Genomic DNA, 20410 nt, shown 5'->3' with positions numbered 1-20410 from the left:
AAGTCAGTGTCTAGTTCACTCTCCCAGACTTCTGCTCTCCCCTTTCTAGTTCAAGGAGTTAGAAGGAAAAGTCAGCAGGGGCTTAATGCTTTGAAACGAGGAATCTGTATCAGCAAAGGCCAGGAACAAACCAGGAATAAAATCTTTGGCCTTTGCCAAAGATTTATGATGAAAATGAGTCATCGTTTTGGGTCTGCAGGTGCAAAATATTTTTCTAAATTAAAAATACAGGGATTAGCAATAACAGCTAGTGGTCTGTATGAAGTATTTAGGAGGATTGATTGACACGCCATGCATTTATGCTGCAAAGCTCTGATAAATGGGAATTACAGGGTAGGATATAAGTGGTATCACTGAAACTAACCACATAAAGAAAAGGGAAATGTAGACTAAGAAATAAAACATTTCTTAGCAATTACTGCTACTCAGAAACATATGCAAACCACTCATGTATATACTAGTTACTGGTCAAGAAGAATAATCCCCAACACTCTAGTCTGACATTAAAGCACAGAAGAACAGGTAAACCAGAGAATACCACAACAAGGAAATTATATATATTTTTATACATGTAAATGCTTAAAGGAAAATTTTCATATGATTTTTGAACTTTTTTCTCCATTTCTGACAGGAAAAAGCTCTCAATTTTGGGTAGAGTTCCCTAATTTTATGAAGACTTCAGCCAGATTCACTAGCACGTATGCCAGGTATGATCCTTGAAATAGCCCAAAGAAAGCGTGGATTATACTTTCCATTTATATATAAACCTACTCTAGATTATAAACATAGTTTCTGTAATCTTTAATTACACTCACTGTTACAGGAGAAAAAAAAAAAAAAAAAAAAAAGCAGACTAGCAGACTTCCAACAAGAAATAAAACATATTACTTACAAAAGTTGTATTTTCCAATAATAATGTAGTTGTATTTGTTTCTACATTCAGTTCAATAACGTGTCCATTCCTATTTTTATATATCACTGCTGTATCTGCAACAACAAAGGCATTAACAATTAGCAAACATATTGAGTACTTAATAAAATATCTGTAAAGAAAACAAGCATACTAAAGTCATTAGAATATCTTCATTACAATACACAAACAAGACTGAGAGCATACGCCATAATCTAGTGGAACCCCCATAGCAGGGGAGGTGGATCTACATGATCTTTAAGGTCCCCTACAACTCAAACCATTTTATGATTCATAAAGAGTTTTGTTATCTCCCTCATGAGCTTCAAACAAGACTGAGAGAAGAATTGCATATATCATAGCTAGTTTTGTTGATCGGCCTCATGAGCTTCAAAAGTATTATTTTATGCTCTATGGCATGTTCACCTCATTCAAAAATATGATTTCATTTAAATGGAAATATGTTATGTGGTGACAACATGACTAGTGGGATTGATGTGAATGAAATAACATCTTGAACCCAAAAATGCTCCCATCAAGAAATCACTGCCACTCTAAAATCTTAAGGTCTGAGCACATTCACTATTAAAGGGCTGAATACCAAACCAAAGTTTTGCAAAGCAAAAACCTTTTGCTGGACACCATGTTCACATACCTCCTTGGAAATATTTCTAAGAAAACCTCCGTACTATTATGTACCTCTGGTAACTGGATTGGTAAAGATATCTGAATATAGGTATCTTTACAGTCTGTGTTCTATGTGATTAGGGCTGGGCCAAAGAACACCAGATCATCAGATAAGTGGTGTGTTAAGAAAGAAAAGTTAAAGCAATATGTTAGTAAAACATGTAAAACACTGTGGGATGAACTCTGTCATAATATTTCGTTCTACCACTTATCTTGATCTATAAGTTTCCATAAGAAAAAAAATAAAATCAAATACATCTGAACTAAAGACAAAAAATGTGAATTATTAAGTTAATTGTGGCTCCTATGAAAAAGGCTTTGTTCCTGTTTGTATAAATATTTGCAATGATACAGTACATAATGCACAATAACTACATAAACCTTGATTTAAAAAAAAAAAAAAAAAAAGAGTTGGTTCAAAATTTCTCACTATTTCTAAAAAGAGATCAAATGCTTATTCTTTGTTGTATTTCAAACCCTTGTAAAATAAGTATATTTAATCAACTGCAACTAGTTGGTTATAAAAATGTGAAAAGCATAAGAAAAGTTCTAAATTAAGCCTAAAGAAAACACAAAAGAAGTTTGCTAATCCTCAGTAATGCCTGAGAAATTCATTACAGATCCCTGAATTTTATGAAGAAGCAAGTAAACATGACTGGAGAAAAAGGTTATGCTATCATAAAAATATGTTTCACTTATTCAAAAAAAATGTAGCTATATTTTAATTGACTGCACAGAAGCTCCAGATATACAGCATTAGTGAAAGTCCTCTGGTACGTTCTGAAAAATTAATGAAGCCTCATTTAAAGAGTGTACTAAGCTATTTTAGATTATGGCTGGGAAGTGGGGTAGGATTGATGGAATTCAGGACAGACATATTAGAGCTGTTTTTTAGGAAGAAAAATTATATTGTGAAGTGTGAAATTTAAAACTTTAGTAAATAAAGATTTCAAAATCATTTTGACAGAAAAGAGGTAACAATTTAAAGAAAATTACTTCGGTTTCAGGTTACTGGCTACCCCAGGATATTAAACTTTCTGCAACTTCTTTTAGGTTCTTTTGCACGTATTTTTTTAAGGTAGGCTAGCACTGAACATTCCTAATAATCTTGTTCCCCATTTTTAAATATTATTATAAAAAAATAGAGTTGCCTAGCCAAAGTGCTGTCCCCAGTTATGAATAAACCAGAATGTGATAAATGGTGTGTATAACCCAGAGACACTGAACAGCCATCAACAACTCTCATGCTCATGCTCCCTGCTTGTACAGTGCTCTGAATGATGTACATTTGGTCCGCAGGTGAGCCTAATGAACTACCCCAGTCCAAATAACAATATCAGGATATTTATTTCCTGATATTTCCTTTTCAATTATCTATTTTTCTAGCTAATATGCCACGTACAACTGGTTAACAGGATTTTTAATACCAAGCTGTATTAATAAATCCTACCAAGACAATTTCATTCACATAAAGAACTTGCCCTTAAAATTACTAATAGAATAAACACAGTCCTAGGGCTCTTCTTACAAGCTATATACATGGTGAGCAACAGAATTTGAAACAGCAGATACCATGAATTACGTAAAACAAAGCCTTTGTTCTTAAGTTAGAATCATATTTTATTCAAATGATCAGAACAGAAAATAGAAAGTCAGACCTCTCCAAAAGGCAGACTTTAGTGGACAGTAATTATACCTCTCACTGAGTCCAGGCTTTCATCTGCATATTGGATTCAGTAGTTAACTCCTGAAGTGCACAAATTAAATAAACACTTACAAAATGCATGGAGATTCTCAGATAAAAGATTTCATCAAAATACCATGCAAGTGCTGAGCATAAATGCAGTCTTCAAAAGTAATCATATTAATTTCTACAGAAGTCTCATTCCAGTCAATAGCTTGCAGAGCTCTTCTCAGGCTGGATAATGGGACAGTTGATGGCCACAATGATGATTTTTTCATTGATAGCTCAGATGTAAGAACCATAAACATATTTGTTTCTAAATTTTTGTTACCCAGGGTCACAAAGTTTACAGTAGAAAATAATACCCAGTCCTTAACATTGCCTATTCAAACAACTGATTTTTATTTTATTTCTTTAATTATTATTACTATTATTATCATGGTATCTTTGCAACAAAGAAGTTCAGGGATCCCTACCACTTCACAAAGCCAATCAGAGAAGGAAAGTTCCTCCTCCAAAAATTCTTGTTTAATTTGATGTGAAGGAAGAGTATTGTCATGGAAAAATCCTATGTCTGGACAGAAAACACAGCACTGAAAACTATATTATCCAGCTGAGGACATCACAAAAATAGAAAGTATTCAATCTTGAGCAAAGCACAATGAACACCACATATTTTCAGGTCTCCTGCTGTAGATGATGTACACAAAGCAATCTTTAAAACAACTAATTGAAAACTTTCTACTTATAATAGTTCTCAAATTTCTGATGGATAAGATTATTCTGTGCTAATAAAGGTGAAGAAAGGGTCTGTATCCTGTCAACAATCCCAGATAAAGTAGTGTCATTATAAATTTGTGATTCTTCCTACAAAATACTAACTAGGAATATAATTAATACCTGATAACATTTTTTTGGAATAAAGATCTTGCCAAGCAATTTTTGACAGTGTTATTTTTGATAGAGGCAACTATGCTTAATCTGTATATTGGGTTTTATTCAAGGCATTTGATTTGTTTTATGACATTGTGAATCCAAAACTTACATTATACAGAATTAAAGGAAAACACATCAGGAGGACCAAAAGTGGTCTCACAAAGAAAAACGAGGAAGACAGAGTATTTCTATCAAGTGATCTGTCTCACTTGGTTAACTAAACAGAATTGTAGATGGGAGACTGGAATTGAAGAGCTGTGATGGAAATTAAAATTATGGGTTTATATAGATGGATATTGTACTGTGCGTTGCCACTGCAGTAGCATGGTAAAAAGGGTTGATGCAATTCTTCATTGTAAGGGCCACAGGTAAAAGTCACAGGGTGATCTTGTCTCTGGTCACAAAACTGGTGAGATTGACACTGTCATAAAATGCCCAATTCCTGAAATGCACACTGCTCAAATGGGAAATGAGTAGACAGGAGCACTAAGAAATTCTAAGTATATCTCTGGGTCAGAAGGCAAATATAACAATGCAAAGTTCAAATAGGTAAAATTATTCAGGTTAACAAAGAGAAAGTTCAGAGACATCTATGCCACATATATACAGTTACTGAAAAGCTGATTACGTACCTGGAGGTAGGGAAGCATGGAGGAGCTCAGTAAAGAAGATGACAGAATTGGCAGCCCTGGGACACTTTCTCTTAAAGATATGCTTTAGATCTTTATGTCAAGAATTAGTTTAGTCTGAATGTGGGTAAAAATATAAAAGGTTGAGTTCAGATAGCTTCTGTGATCACTTCTGGCTTGGAATCTGTAGATTTAACTCCTTCTATTGATTTTCTCATCCCCTTCTGCAATGAATCTTTAGGAGTACAGGACTGTCTGCATGACATAACTTGTGTTTGTAGCTCTGTGTTAAGGCAATTTTAATAAAAATCTCAAACCTTTGAGTTTTTTTTAATCGACTGCCTGTGGGATCAAGGGATATTTATTTTTCCTTCTGATTCGTAATTTGTCTGCTGTTTGTGCCTTCTACTCCACTTTCCTACAAACTATCAAATATTGATCTCAGCTGCAGATTGGATACTGGGGTTAGTTAATGCTGCACCACGGTTCAGAGAATCCACGTGGGTGTATGCCTGCTATGATGCTCAAAGGCACAGCATGCAAATTCAGTGAATCTCAGAAGAATAATCCTTCCCAAAATGGGCTGCCTCTTTCTCCCCTCTCCTGCTCCACCCTGCAGTGTGTGGTTTGCTGGGACTCAAACCTGCTGAGATGGTTTGAGTATGGCTTCCCAAATTGTTTCACTTGTTTGCAGCGGGTTTAGCAAAGAGTGCTGTAAATATCTTTCCTGTTCTTTGCCCCTGTTTTATATTTAAAGTTTTTCACCAGAACTGCAGTATCAAGTTTAACTAACCCCACTGGGTTTGTTAGAAGACTTAATGACTGTGAGAACAGGGTAACAAACTTGGTAATTCAGCAGTCACTCTGTCGATAGATAGAAAAGGTTATGGTAAGTTTAGCTGTTATTATTAGATAACTCCCTTTGGGAAGAATTTATTCCATTTTGATTTTGATCTTATTTCTAAAGCTGACTCAGTGACTGCCTAATGAGCATACAGCTCTATAAACCAAACCTGCTGCTGAACAGGTTCCCTGCAAAGTATTTTGTTTTCACAAAGAACACATTATTAAATAATAATAATAATAATAATAATAATAATAATAATAATTAATAATAATAAACTGCCTTGAAAATAAAATTATTCTATGATTATCACATCATGATTATTTCACTGGAGTCAGCAATATATTACATTCTCACACATAACTATTAAAATTGTATGTAGAACAAACAATAATTTATTTTAACATAATAAGGCTAAATGTCTAAACCACTTGCTCTATCTCTAGGCAAAGAATGTGAAACCTCCTTCTTCCTTCTACATTCCTATCAATAATATTTAAACAAATACGTTTTAAAAAGTCCTACATAAACACTACATACTACTCTTTGCAAGTTTTACCTAGTAACCTCTTCAATTTATAACAAACAGATCAATCCTCATGATAGGCTATTATGTAATAGTGATGGGATATTACATAAATACAGCACCATTGTAATCCCAATTGTCTCTTAAACAAAAGCAGCACATTTATACATAGTCTTACTAAGGCTATAGTTCCTGTTTTAGGTTCACCACTGGTAAGGCTCATGCTCAGGATGAGCATGTAACTCCTGTTGGCAGGAGTTACAGCTCTATACTGTGCTTGGTGTTATATACACCTTATTCCAGGGAATGTCAAAGTACAGGCAAAATATCACAAAATGTAATGAAATCAATGCAAAACTTTTCATATTTGACCAGCAGCTTGAGCCCTATCCTAGACAATTCTGAAATAACTTCTTTACCCTCATTCATTGAATTGATAACACTCTTGTCATGTCTTAAATGCTACAGAGCTCATTTGCAATATTCCCTTTTCTAACTAGCTTCACATGGCATACCTGTTCCCCTTTTTCTAAAAAAAAAATTAAAAAAATAAAAAATAATAAATAAAATCAAGACCTTTTTAATTCCTAATGAAAAAAATAATGAAAAAATCTGTGTTATTTGGAGGGGAAAAATGGACTAAATCCCACCCTGAATTATACTGATGTCACTGAAAATCAGTTATGCTAATGTAAGAATTTGTCACGGGGTCTATATGGCCTTTAGCAAATTAGCTTTCTGAAAGCAGAATGCTGAATTGTGGTGGTTTATTTGATGAGCATAGACTCTGATTTCACATGTCACTGAACTTAAGCAACTCCAACTAATTTAAATTATGCAGACTAGGTAGAAAGGGCAAGGCCCCATATGCTTTAAATCTAACCTTCTAAGTTGTGGCTAAAGCTCCACATTCCAAATGTTTAAAAGCTTACAACTGTTTAAAGACCGCCTCTATTATCCTTACTCACTATGATTATATCTGCAAGGAGTGCTATAAGAAATGGTAATTGCTCTGGTGCAATTGTAATTGCTTTACCAAATAAATAATCTAATTATTTTAAACAACAGTTGTGAAATATTACTCTATTGCACTATTCTTTTTTTATTCCCTTTTGTTAATGTTCCCCAAATGAACATTAATTTTTCACCAACTTGAAAAACAAGATTTACTAAGAGAGAAGCATTACCCCTTACTGCACAAGAATACATTTAATATTCAGCACCACAACTATTTCCTGAGAAACCTGCCTTTTCCTTGTTTAATCTTACAGGTAAATCCTTTTGTTGTGTTAGAATCTGCATTACCCATCATCAGAGGTTTGCATTCCAAAGAACTAAAAAAGAAAAGACAATGCAAAAGGTAACAGATAAAGAAGAGAGAAGAGCTGAAGTGATTTGCCTTGGGTCACACAGGATGTCAACAGCATGGTGAGGAACTCAAGTCTCCATTTTTAGTCCTTTGCCCGATTCACTTTCACCTCAGCATTGATTTGACTTATTATTTGGAAGCTTTCTTCTTTCATTCTTGGTATCTGCATATTACGCGACACAAAAAGCTTCAAGCTACTGATCACATAAATTTTTTTTTTCCCTATACTGCAAGAGATTTTGTGTCTGACATAAACTGTTGAGAGACACATAATTGCTGTGAGAGCCAACAGAAAGGTAGTCATGTCCTAAATGTGAATGAACAAAGGTGATGTTATATGTGTCAGTATTTCTGTAGGTCTCTACATCTGTGATATGTTACAAAAGATTCCTGACCAGTGGAGATATGAAGCAGGATCAGTCAACTACGTATTAAGCATTGAGACAGTGTCATCAGTGTTGCACCTGATCCAACAGCCTCAGGAACAAGTGGTGATTCCCATACAAAAAAATCATTAATCCTGCCCTGCATGGCCTCTGACAATTTATGGAAACTCAGAGAGAGAGCTTAGAATCACTAAAACTACAGGAGTTAGGAGATTTCTTAATCAGAGACTCTAAATATTCTGTGCATGCTTTTTCTGTGCATTCTTACCCATACAAGAATTATGTTCCTACCAGTGGGTTTATTTTATTGATTATTATTATTTTATATTCTATTCACAGAGATTTTAACATAATGTGTACATTTCCCATTGTGTTTTTCCTCTGGGATTTTATGATCATCACAGCAATCCAAGCTTATCAAAACCACAAAAACTGCCTAGCTTGTAAATCTACATTTCCACCCTATTTACTGTGATTTACTTCAATAATGACTGCACATGCTAATGGTAGTGACAAAGAGATTTTTTTTGTTGTTGTTGTTAGTTGTTAGTTGTTTTTGTTTTTTCTTTTTCTTTTTTTTTTGGGGGGGAGGGGGAAGGATTGTACTTCCATATTTGCACTACTGTTACTGTAAAATTTGTTTACAAAACAAGATTACTTCGGTAAAATAGGTACTACTTCGGAATTCCTCATTGGTAACGAGGTTTGTTATGAGATAATTCCAAGACATGCCAAGTCCAACTTGGTAGAACCTGACTGTATAGTGGTTTAGAATTTATTGTGTCAAAATAGTTTGAAGAATTAACTGATCTATAAAGAAGGTGCACAGAGCATAGACAGCTAGTTGCAGTACTTAACACTAAATCATAGTATAAAGCGTGGCTAAAGGAGCACAAAAGCACCACACACTGATACTCTTTAAGTAGTCACATCCTAATTTACAAAGAGTGAACATCACAGAAACCTGATGGTCTTTTGTTCATTTTATTTGTTATGTCCTCATGATAACACAGAACAGGAATCTGAAGGTGTTTCCTCCATACTGAATGAGGACCATAGCAAGAGTAGCTGACACATGGCCCCCTCTCCCCAGCAGAGCCTGCCTTTTGCTTGGCAGGGGGCCCCTGTTGATGAGACAGGAAAGGAGCCCCAGGTTCCCCCCTCTGCAAACCCAGGGCTCCCGTTTTGCATCAGGGCTGAAGCAGCTTTACTGGTCATATAGCAGCCTCAGTACCCAGCCAGTCTGGGTACCCAACAATCATATATGAAGGCAATCTCTCAGACAGTTTTGAGGGTGTAACTAGCATCTAAAAAGTGGAGGAGAGAGGACAGACATCCCAATGATGCTGAAAATCTGATCCGGAATATCTAGAATAAGGAGGCCTCAGGCAGTTTTTTTTTTTTTTTTTAAATTACTGGTAGTTCTAACCTGAGGACTGTAAGTGCTTGTCTTCCCACTGAAATTATTTACTGAGCTTTTGTTTGTTTAAACAAAATTCTGCTTCACAGCACAAAACAATTAGCAAATGAGTCCTCTTTTTTCTTATATTTGACATTTTTTTACAATACAAACATAAGAGGAGGTTGATACCTTGCTGTCAACACATATGTCAATCAGCCTTCACTATACACAGTATTATTAGAACTACAGATGGCATTTCATTAAATTGATTATAGAAAATGTCATGCTAATTAAAATAGAGAATGCTTTCTGATTTAATGAACAGGAGGTGCTAGACAAATCTTTGTCTAATTAAGTGTTTTCTAATTAAATAAAATAGTCATTTACAAAGATATTACACATTCATATGAAATTTCAATATGCCAGACAAGTCACGTGTCAGCTGAGCAAGATTTGCATTACTTTTCTAAAAGTTTGGGCTCTTGCTAGTGGTGCTTTCAAGAAAACATTTACTCAGCACTAGTTCTATAGTGTCAACTGTGACTAGTCTAGAGAATTAATTTAATTTAGTAGAAAATTCCCTATTCATAATGGTTTGCACCATTTGTGGTTATAGACACAGGTAATTCCTGGACTTCCTGACTTCCCCAAGTCTTCTACTTCTCCCTCCCTTGTAATGCAAAACACAAACTAACGAAAAAACAGGCAGAGTGTTTGTGGCACTGTAACTACAGAAATGGAAGCAGCAGAGTCACAGTAGCATCCCTCCAGACACCAGCAAATTAGCTCTGCTGAGAAGGTCAACTTCTCAATTATTACACAGAGTCATATTAATGGGAAGACAGAGCCCAAGACAGCAGATCCAGACTGTTGCACTAATACTGATGAATCCATCAACCTATTCAAAACCAACCTGGTTTTTTTTGAATTCTGCTTTATTGTATGTTGTAGAAAGGGGCAACTAGCTCAAAGTGGGAGTGCAGGCATTTGCACAAAACCTATCCTCCTACTTTCTTCAACTCCAAAATAAAGTGACCAGCTGCTCTGGACTGGCCAGAAGAGTTAAAATCTCTATCCTTTATGAATGTTTCCTCTTCTTTTCTGAATAATACCATCAGCTGTTATATAAAGTCATGCTCCAGTCATGCCAACTTTCAGTGGTCCTAGATATATTTTTCATCAGTGTATGAAAATCTTCAACTCTCTCAAGAGGCACAATTCATTTACAGAATCACAGATTTCTCTACCACACAATTGCACAGGGTCCTGCCTCATAATTACAGCTACTGATAACCTCATGTCAGCACTTTATATGGGAGAGAGGAAGCAGGCAGCTCCTGAGTATTAACAACTCTGCTTCAGGATTGATTTACAAGGAAAAAAAAAAAAAAAAAGAAAAAAAGAAAGTGAAATATATAGTGCAATTCAACCAAACCTTCTTCAGTTTGAACTAAGCAGGTGATGAAATATTCACTGCAGAGCTGTGGAAGGGAATAAGGTGGACAGTGACCATCAGCCACAGGCAGTAATGTCTGTACCAGTTCAGCTGAAAGAACAAAACTGTCTAACGCCTAAGCAAGTCATTTCTTCTGTATGTATTGGGAAAATGTAAACACAAGAGAAGAAACTGAGTTATTTCCCGAGGACGTGAAAGACATAGCTAGATAGTATAAAATGAATGCAATCACAGAGTGTGTAGCTGAAAAAGGTCCCAGGGACTCTACTGTGGCTTAATCCAGACACACTGTGGAATCTCAGTGTTCTGTCAAATTAGTTTTCACAGAAACTAAACCATCACACCCAGGTTTTTGAAAGATACATTCCTCTTCTATGTGTTGCCATAATAACACAAAGCTGATGTGAGTTAGAAACTTCCAAGTTTTTCCTACAAGCTTACCAATTTATTCACTGGTAACTTAATACATCGTAACCCCTTGAGGACTTTGGTCCTTCCATCTGTAGCTGATAGCAGAAATAGCTTGCTGGAGCTATTTCTTCTCTAGCCTTGCTGGATAGAGTAAAAGCTATTTCTTCTCCAGTCTCCCTGGATGGAGAAATTTTCTTTCAGATCACTCCTGCCCTCCTGGGACTCAGCCTGGGAGAGAGTGCAGCACCTCTACATAGTCTGCTCACTCAGACTTCCCAAATCCAGGTTGCCCCAGCAGGGTCTGTCATTTTCTCCATTTCAAGGGCACACATGGATCAATGCAGCTACAGCCGAACTCCATCTTTCTGCAATGGTCAGTTCACCACGTGAGATCAAGATGTTAATTTTACATAATTTAAGGAGCTAAAAATTACAAAAAAGTTAAAAGAAAATAGGAGTTATGCCATAATTAACCTCCTATCAGAAATAATAAAAGTTTAGAACACAACTGAGCAAAGCACAGCAAAGGAAATGAATAAAAATAAATGTAAATGCAAATGCTAATTGTGCACTGCCACAAATGGGAAGCAATTATCTAGCTCAAACAGCAATCAGCTGATGGACTAAAGCATGAGATTTGTCTATTTCTGTCATTTCTCCTCATACTTTCCACACTGAAATTCTTTTAATGCAGAAATTTCTGTCATTACTGGGAGAAAAATGTTAGGGATATTCATTTCCCACCACAGAGGAGCGCATTGAACATGATTTCATTGTGTTGAAAGCTAGGAAAATAGACTCAAGTCTATTAGTCCATTCCAATTTGTTTGAAATGCAATTAATGGTAAATCAGCATCAAGAAAAAGAGGAAGGGAAGGGACGGCATTTGTGACAGAGGGCTTTCCTAGGGGCTACATAACTGCTTGTGTGCCACGCAGTGCTGGCAAGGCCCACCAGGTTCTTTCCTTCTGCATACCTTGTAGTACCTATGCTTTTATTTAGCTGTTCCCTCTGTAAATAAATAAATAAATAAATAAATAAATAAAATATAATAAATATAGGGACTTGAAATTAGAAATTATACTGTATGTAAGATGCTAAAAACTGTAGAGATGGAGAATAGAGAAAGATATACCAGCACTTCATTTTTCCTCACACCACATCATGCAGTGACGTCAGCCATTTTGTAGTGTAGTTTTGCCAGCACAGAACAGAGTCCACCTTTTCCTAAATTTCACACAAAGCTGCTCAACTTTCCCTACTCCGTGGAAACATTTTTGTTCTGAAATAAAAAGGTGATCTCTGGTTGCTCTCTTCGAATTGTACTGAGGACCATGATTGAGCCAGTTTGGCAATGGACTCAGCCAGCTGTTGCCCAAGTAACATACATGTCCCTGGACTATTGAGAAAATCAGGGAACAAATTGCAGTCTCAGTCACACAGCATATCCCAGCCTCTTCTCCAGAGAGATAATCAGGTATCTCGATACAACAGCACTTCTCTGACAGCCTTGGGAGCTGACCCTTCTACTAAGACTGCCAAGAGGATAAGCCAGATGGGACATGGACAGCTCTCCTCCGGAACAGGCAGCATGGCCCAGGGCAGATTTCACACAGCTCATTATTGGCAGGGTTGTACTTTGTATAACAAACAGTGATTTCAATGTGGGAAGATTTATACAGTTCTACAGTCCTATATATTTACAATTCTCAAATAAAACTGGGTATTTCAACCTGTGACAGAATTGTAAGCTTCCTGTGCCTTGAAAACACCCCTGACAGCTCAGCATTGTTCCTGCTGCAGTACTGTAGATGTGGCATAGACAAAACCAACAAGTTAGAAAATTAAAATTCATTGGCTATGTACATATCACAGTAAAAGAACAGCCTCAAGGCTGCAGTTTGCTCACCCCTATTTGTCTACATGAACGCGTCTCAGCAAGCTGATTCAGCCAAAGCTGGTGGCACACTACTTACCATCCCTCACAGGCTGAAGGCTTGCAGTGAGGAGATCACAAGCATAATATTGTAGTGGTCACAGGGCTGTCCTTAACAAGCTGTGCAATGCAGCCCTGGAGAATCCAGCAATCCCAGCAGAGCATGTGAAAGGCAAGCAAGGTCACAGCAGAGAATCGCTGGGTTTACACTCACATTCATGATGCTTATTATTTACTACTCTCCAGATCGTTTCCATAGTACATGAAAATTGTGCTAAGTCTAGTATAGGTGTAGTAACCTTCGCCTTAAAGAGATTATAATCAAAATAGACGGTAGAGAGCAAGTCATTATGCAATGTAATCTTTAAACAATAAGTGAAAGCAAAGATAATCTAGAGACAGATTATTTGCTACTGCAAAAGCTTGCAGATGGTTTTGTGGAAAGTAAGCAGGCAATCGAAAGGAGAAAAATATATAGGTTTACTACCAAATTAACTTTACCCAGATCTTATCATATGTTTCATTCAGGACTGGACAACTTTTTAGCAATGTATTATGTCTCTCTAACTTTAGTCAATGAAATCAGAGGACAATATATACTTTTCCACAAGAAATAAATATATCAATCCCATTAAAAACTTTTTTTTTTTTTAAGAATATGGTCGTGGCAAATAACATTCCGTTTTGTTGCTCCATTTTCTTTAATTCTTAATGACTCCTCTTCTTCAAAACCAGCTTTCTATTATAACAAAAACAGAAATCACCAAATTTACCACACCTGGCTTTGCTATTGTAAGGCTGCATCAGACACACAAAAATTACTCATTAGACACATGAAAATTACTCATTACTCATTACACAAGCAAACTTTCCTCTGTAATAAACAGGCTGACTATCTTGAACCTTAGCCTGTGGTCAGTACACGGAGAGAATAATCTAAGAATAAAACTAATCATCATTATCTACTGGAGTTCATCATTCAATGATCAGGAGGATATTTAATTCTATCCAGCATAACTTGAATGACTCTCTACTGTTTGTTTTTTTCTGTGACTGGTACACCACAGGTACATCCCTATTGCCCTATTGACAAATGGTACTGAATCTGTATTCCACAGGGAGGAAAAAAAAAAAAAAAAAAAAAAAAAAAAAAGGAAATGACTCAAAAGACAACATTTCTTCAGATTTATATTTATTTAATACTATCAGAAATATTAATGCATATTAATCACCAAAAATAGAAATGGTTCCAAAATTCTGGCTCTGGATGCATGGATGCAAGCATCCTCAGTGCAAGAACTATGTTGTCACTTTGTGTAAATACTTGTTAATATAACAAATATAACTCCTGTCTAGGAGTGAATCTTCAAAGCTTAAAGTCTGAGCTTCTACCTCTAGAAATAGTAATATCACCATCAACTGGATGATAGCAATGTATTCCATTTGAGATGAACAGCACATGGTAAAAGAGATTTCTAATTATCTTTGAAAAACAATCCTCTCTACTTTTTCTTACATTGTGTTTAGGTCTGAGAATTGGATAGCAATAGGTAAAAGATCATGATCTTAGATACATAGTTTAGATCTAGACTGGAATTCTGTCTTATAGATAACAAGACATTTTTGTACCTACTAATTTGCTGCTGCTGAAAGTGAAATTAGAATTCTAAAAATCTGACCCTGAAAAAAACTTAATATATCTGGTGCAACATAAATGCTTCTGATTTTGATAGGTTTTTGTCACTATGTAGGAGGTACAAAAAATTCAGTAAACCTTTTTAAAATGTACTTTGTATGTAAATGTAAAAAAAAAAAAAAAAAAAAAAAAAAAAAAGTACATTTACTCTCAGCCCCTTTCAGCAATATCTTTACCATGAGCTTCAGTATCATTGCACTGAATCCAACAGCTTTGCTAGAATTTAGACATGTTTGTTAAAATCCTGACTCTGGTGGAGTTAATAAGAATTATGCTTCACAGTGCTGTGGATGCAGAATTCAGCAGGTGCATCTAAATGTCACAGAATGACATGATTAGCAGGATGTGCTTTTTTATTATATACTGCCAAAGGATACACAAAATATTCAACATTATTATTACAATAAACAAAGATAGGCAATTTTCTGTTCACACTTAATTATTTAACCTGCAGTATACCAGGTTTCTCATTCTGATTTACAAGAAAAACATGTTGATTAAATGAAGATCATTAGTTCCTGATTATTATTATACAACCAGAAATATGTAAATCACATCATAGTGCAGTTTAATTATTTTATTTATATATTTTTGTGAACCTAAAACAGCAGTCTAATTTATTTATTTATTTTTGTACTGAGCAGTCACCTGGACTTTGAACAGGAATTAGACATTTGAAAGTCACATATGCCATTAAAATTTTTGTCCAGATGTATTAAATCCTGAATATTTAAATTTAATTTATGAAATGTAAGTACTTACAAGGCCTTGTTTTCATGTGTGTTCATAATTTACCATGCTATTGGAGTTCATGGGAAATACCCGTGCCTGTTAATTTGAAAATTAAATGCTGAGTGTTTAGGTCTCTAATCAACACAGGTACGGAAACACAGATTTAGCACTAACATTTGAAAACACTGGCAGAATTTCATTTGGCATTCAATTTTTTTCAGATGTCATTGTATGGACTGGGCCTGTATTTTGAGTTCTTTCAAAATTATGAAGGTGATATGTTAGGGACACCTTGTGCAGCTCATCATGCAATAAATTTAAAATAAAATTTAGCTAAACAATAACATCACAAGAAGAATATTAAAGACTGAACAATAGCATATTATAATATGAGCTGACAAAAGAGAAAAATAAAACCTATCACGACACCATGAACATCTTACCTATGACTTTTCGCTATAATAATGCTGGGGGAATTATCAATAAAATAAATTCACTTAATTTTACATTGTAGTGTGAAACCCAGTAAGGCAATGCAAGAACTCAGAGCCCATTCTGCCCTGCTCCATCCTGCTGCAGCACTTCCACTGTCTGAATCTGTCTGCGTCATTGAAAAAAAAAAAATCACTATTAGGGTAACAATAAAAATTGCATCTAAACTTATCTATCATACTGCAAACACACCAGTGGGGATTGGCCCTATACTGCCAGTTAAACTGCTGCTTGCTTCAGTACTTTGACATTCAGGAGCTTTGTGAACAGCTTCAGCCATCTCCTTCTCACTTACAGGAAACAGCCCCAAATACTGCCCCTCTCTGACTATTATAGTGCAGAGGAAGCATATTTATTATTTTAATATATTACACACAAGAAGCAGGAATCCATTAAGTCCATCAGGATATGTGCTTTCCAAAACAGTAACAGGCTTAGAGAAATACAGTTTAAACAATTATAGAAGCAGGCTTTCTTGAAAAATCCCTACCCAGCAATGACAACAGAGCATTATACATTCAGCTGGCTCCATGACCAAACTGCCCAGCACGTGCTGCTGAGAGCTTGGAGACAATGTGGCTGCAAGGAATAGGTTGAAAGCACAAATTCCCTACAGAAAAGGAATGCTGAAATAAAGGTGTTCAACACTTCCTTAGTGCCTCACGTGTCCCATCAGAAAGGAGCACATGTAGTGAACTTGCATCTACCTTCCCAACACCCTTTTGTATCCCCCACATTTTCAGCAGCAGTACTTTTTAGGAAGGCTCCATTAGTGACATTCAAGTTTTCAGGGCCAAACATGGACTTCTGAGTACTTGCTGATGGTTCATTATGACTCTGAAAATACATTTTGTAGTTGGGCCACTGCAAGTCACAGATAACAATGATGTATATCTAGAGATGTATTACACAATCCCTATTGCTTACTGCACACATAAATTTCTATACTACATGCAAACACACATTCCATCTGCACAGAGCGCAGACAGTATATAATGTAAATATAAATTATAATATAATTTCAATATAAATTCAAAAGGATTTATTTGTGCTCTAGAGATTCTGAAAAACTAATATGTAATTAACAAATATAATATTTCCAAAAATGCAAAATAGATATTTTTTCCTTTAAATGTTTTGTGTTTATAATTATATTTTAATTATTTTTGTAAAAGAAAAACTAATACATTGTGGTTTTAGAGAAAATGTTAAAATATTTAAAGCTTAATATATCAGCACACAGTCTAATTGATAATTCATAGAAGCATACGCTGAGAGTAAAACAGGCAAGGGATTTTCTATAGCCCTTCCACCATACTTCCATTCAAAGTATTTTGCACATTGTCCAGAGCAAGTTCATCTGTAAAGCACCCTGCCTAGCTTTGCATCCTTTGAGTTAGAAAAAATTTCCCTCAACAGCTTGCGCACAGAAATAGGTCTCCTTACATAGTACCTTATTCTACAACTGTTTGAAATGCCATTGGTGGTGATGGAAATGCATTCTGAGAAGATTTGCATTTGGTTGTAAGGTTCACTAGTGAATTCCTTAAACAAATATTTTCCACTCACAGGAGCTACTAATGCTAAGAAAGAGTTTGCCTCCCATTATAGAATATACAATAGATCCATTTAGTTCACCAGCTGGTGATTTCTGTAACTGAGTGAGGTATACAAATTAAAAATATTTCAGTAAAATGTAACAGTTCCTTTTTGTGTTCAGTCAACATTAAGAGATTTTGCTATTCACAGCTGATCCATGCCAGTAATATTTAAGTATTACAGGACAGCAAATAGAAGGCACTAAAGTAAGAAGTCAGTTCACTCAATTGCAAAAGCAAATTCGTGCTTACAGGCAAACATTTTACAGTCTCTTCAAATCTAATGGAGATAGAATGAGCTGACAAACCTTTCCTTTTTCATATTGCTATTTTTCTATAGATGGAAATGATATCTCAGACACTCTCCTAGACACTTGATGAGACTGATCCTGGAACAGATCCCAGCAAACCTTCAGCAAAGATGAAGGTGTTGGAGTCTGCATGAAAAATCAAGGACACAGTCATAAACACATTAGGTGGGTGGCTGCCCAAGGACAGCATTTGTACATGATTATAAATAAAAGTTGGGGGAGCAGCATTCTCTCTTGAATCAGGTAAGTCGCATTGATAGAATTATGGTGGCAAGTGGCAGGAAGGAAAGTATGGTGACTTCTATGCTGCTTCAGCTAGAAAACAAAAATGTAAATTTCTTGCACTAGCAACAAACACACCAGTTGTGTGACTTTTATTACTGGCTTTCTGTAATTTTGCAATGATTTCAACCTCCTTATTTTCTACATGCAGTACTTTGTGTGCTACATGTAATGTCTCCATTGTATTTTTGGCATTTGAAGATACATACTAATGAACTTAACATGGTATATGATATTGCCAAGCAGAATGCCCATTAGATAAGGCCATTTGGAGGATCTTAATACATGCCTTTATCACTTGGTGTCTAGTTCTTAACTGCACATTGTATTTCTTGGCACAGATTACCCTAGTAGTGATGTAAGGTAGCAGCACAGGCTATAGTTATTTAAGTAAAAGTCACAGAACATTGAAATTAAACCTGTTTGAGACAAAATACTACACCCAGTTTAATGAAGTACCCATGTCAACAACCCCTGCAGGTAACAGTGGTAGTACAACAGAGACAAAATAGGTGCTTATGGTTTGCAATTCAGCTTTGGCATTCTGAAATGTTGAGGACATTATCTGAACCTTCTGGTAATACACACTATTTAGTTGTGCTCTCTGCAGATTGTATGCTGTAATTTGCATATCATTTGTTATGCTATCCTGCAATATTTCTTTTAATGGGAAGGAATATCTTTTATGACATATATAGCAGATATACTGCTAGCACTTCTTCCTCAGCTCTGAAAAACAGAGATATTAGCACTAACTATAACAGCTGCAATGCCATTATAATGTACTTTAAACTCCCATCTTTATTTTTAATGATGCCCTAAAGACACAGGTAGAGGAGATACCTGACTTTTCCCTAGATAATATACAGATGACTAAAGATTCCTGCACCTTCAGCTTCCATCAGTTTTCTCATAAGGTTGAAGATAGATGTCTGAAAAAGCTACAGAAATGGTATAAGAGTAACTAAATAAAAGGTGAAAAGGAAAAAGAAAAATGTGTTAGATCATAAAATTTACTGAGTTACGAGTGTTCTTAAATTTCACCCTAAGATTAGTCTGTAGACCTAAAGAAAAGTTATCTTAATAACAGAAGCTAAAAGTATGTTGAATTTGGGTGAACCACATTTAGAGTTTTTATCATTAGGGGAGTATTTTGCATGCTGGAAAGATGAAAGAAACACCATTTAAACTAGCTTTTTGAAAATAAGTAGACTGAGTTGTTTGCTTCAACTGGAGCTGAAAATGTTTTAATACCAACTATGCCTTCTGACATAACAAGTAGAACCTGGTGAGCACAAAATGCAAGTTCAAATGCCCTGTCGTGGTTCCGCTCGAGTGGGCAGCCGAGCTCCACCACAGCCGCTCTCTCACTCCCCCTCCTCAAAGAGGAATGGGGAGAAAATATGTGAAAAGGACTCAAGGATTGAGATAAGGACGAGAAAATCACGCAATAATTATTGTAACGGGCAAAACAGACTCGGCATAAGGAGATAGTAAGATTTATTGCCTACAACTAACAAGCGAGAGAAGTGAGAAAACAAAGAAAAAAAAAACCAAAAGCACCTTCCCCCCCCATCCACCCTCTTCCACCTCCTCCCCCCGAGCGGCGCAGGGGAACGGGGAATGGGGGTTATGGTCAGTCTACAGCACTTCTTCTCTGCCGCTCCTTCTCGGTCACTCTCGTCCCCTGTGCTGTGGGGTCCCACCCACGGGATGCAGTCCTTGATGAACTGATCCGGCGTGGGCTTCCCACAGGCAGCAGCTCTTCCAGAACTGCTCCAGATATGGGTCCGTACCACGGGGTCCATCCCTCAGGAGAAAACTGCTCCAACCTGGCTCCCCTACGGGCAGCAGCTCCTGCCGGGTCACCTGCTCCTGCGTGGGCTCCTCTCCACGGGCTACAGGTCCGGCCCGGAATCTGCTCCGGCAGGGGTCTTCCACAGGCGGCAGCCTCCGTCGGTGCAGGGCCACCTGCTCTACCGTGGTCTCCTCCACGGGCTGCAGCGTGCGTGGAACCCTGCTCCACCGTGGTACTCCATGGGCTGCAGGGGGACATCCTGCTTCACCATGGTCCTCACCACAGGCCGCAGGGGACTTCTGCTCCGGCGCCTGGAGCACCTCTC

At 36.5% G+C, this 20410-nt stretch overlaps 1 protein-coding gene across 3 annotated transcripts in view; it reads right to left on the bottom strand.

The window, feature by feature from the left end:
- DPP10 (dipeptidyl peptidase like 10) overlaps positions 1–20410 on the bottom strand; it is a gene marked incomplete at both ends in the record, with an annotated part of 475742 nt that overhangs the window by 130363 nt on the left and 324969 nt on the right. For all 3 annotated transcript variants that reach the window (XM_084288828.1, XM_084288829.1, XM_084288827.1), the window contains one exon: positions 893–987. In XM_084288828.1, the coding sequence (XP_084144954.1) occupies positions 893–987 (95 nt within the window). The remainder of the gene's footprint in view (positions 1–892; positions 988–20410) is intronic.

This window comes from Netta rufina (assembly GCF_964035555.1).
Source record: "Netta rufina genome assembly, chromosome: 6".
Classification (NCBI taxonomy): domain Eukaryota; kingdom Metazoa; phylum Chordata; class Aves; order Anseriformes; family Anatidae; genus Netta; species Netta rufina.
This window is presented reverse-complemented; position numbering and strand designations above follow the sequence as displayed.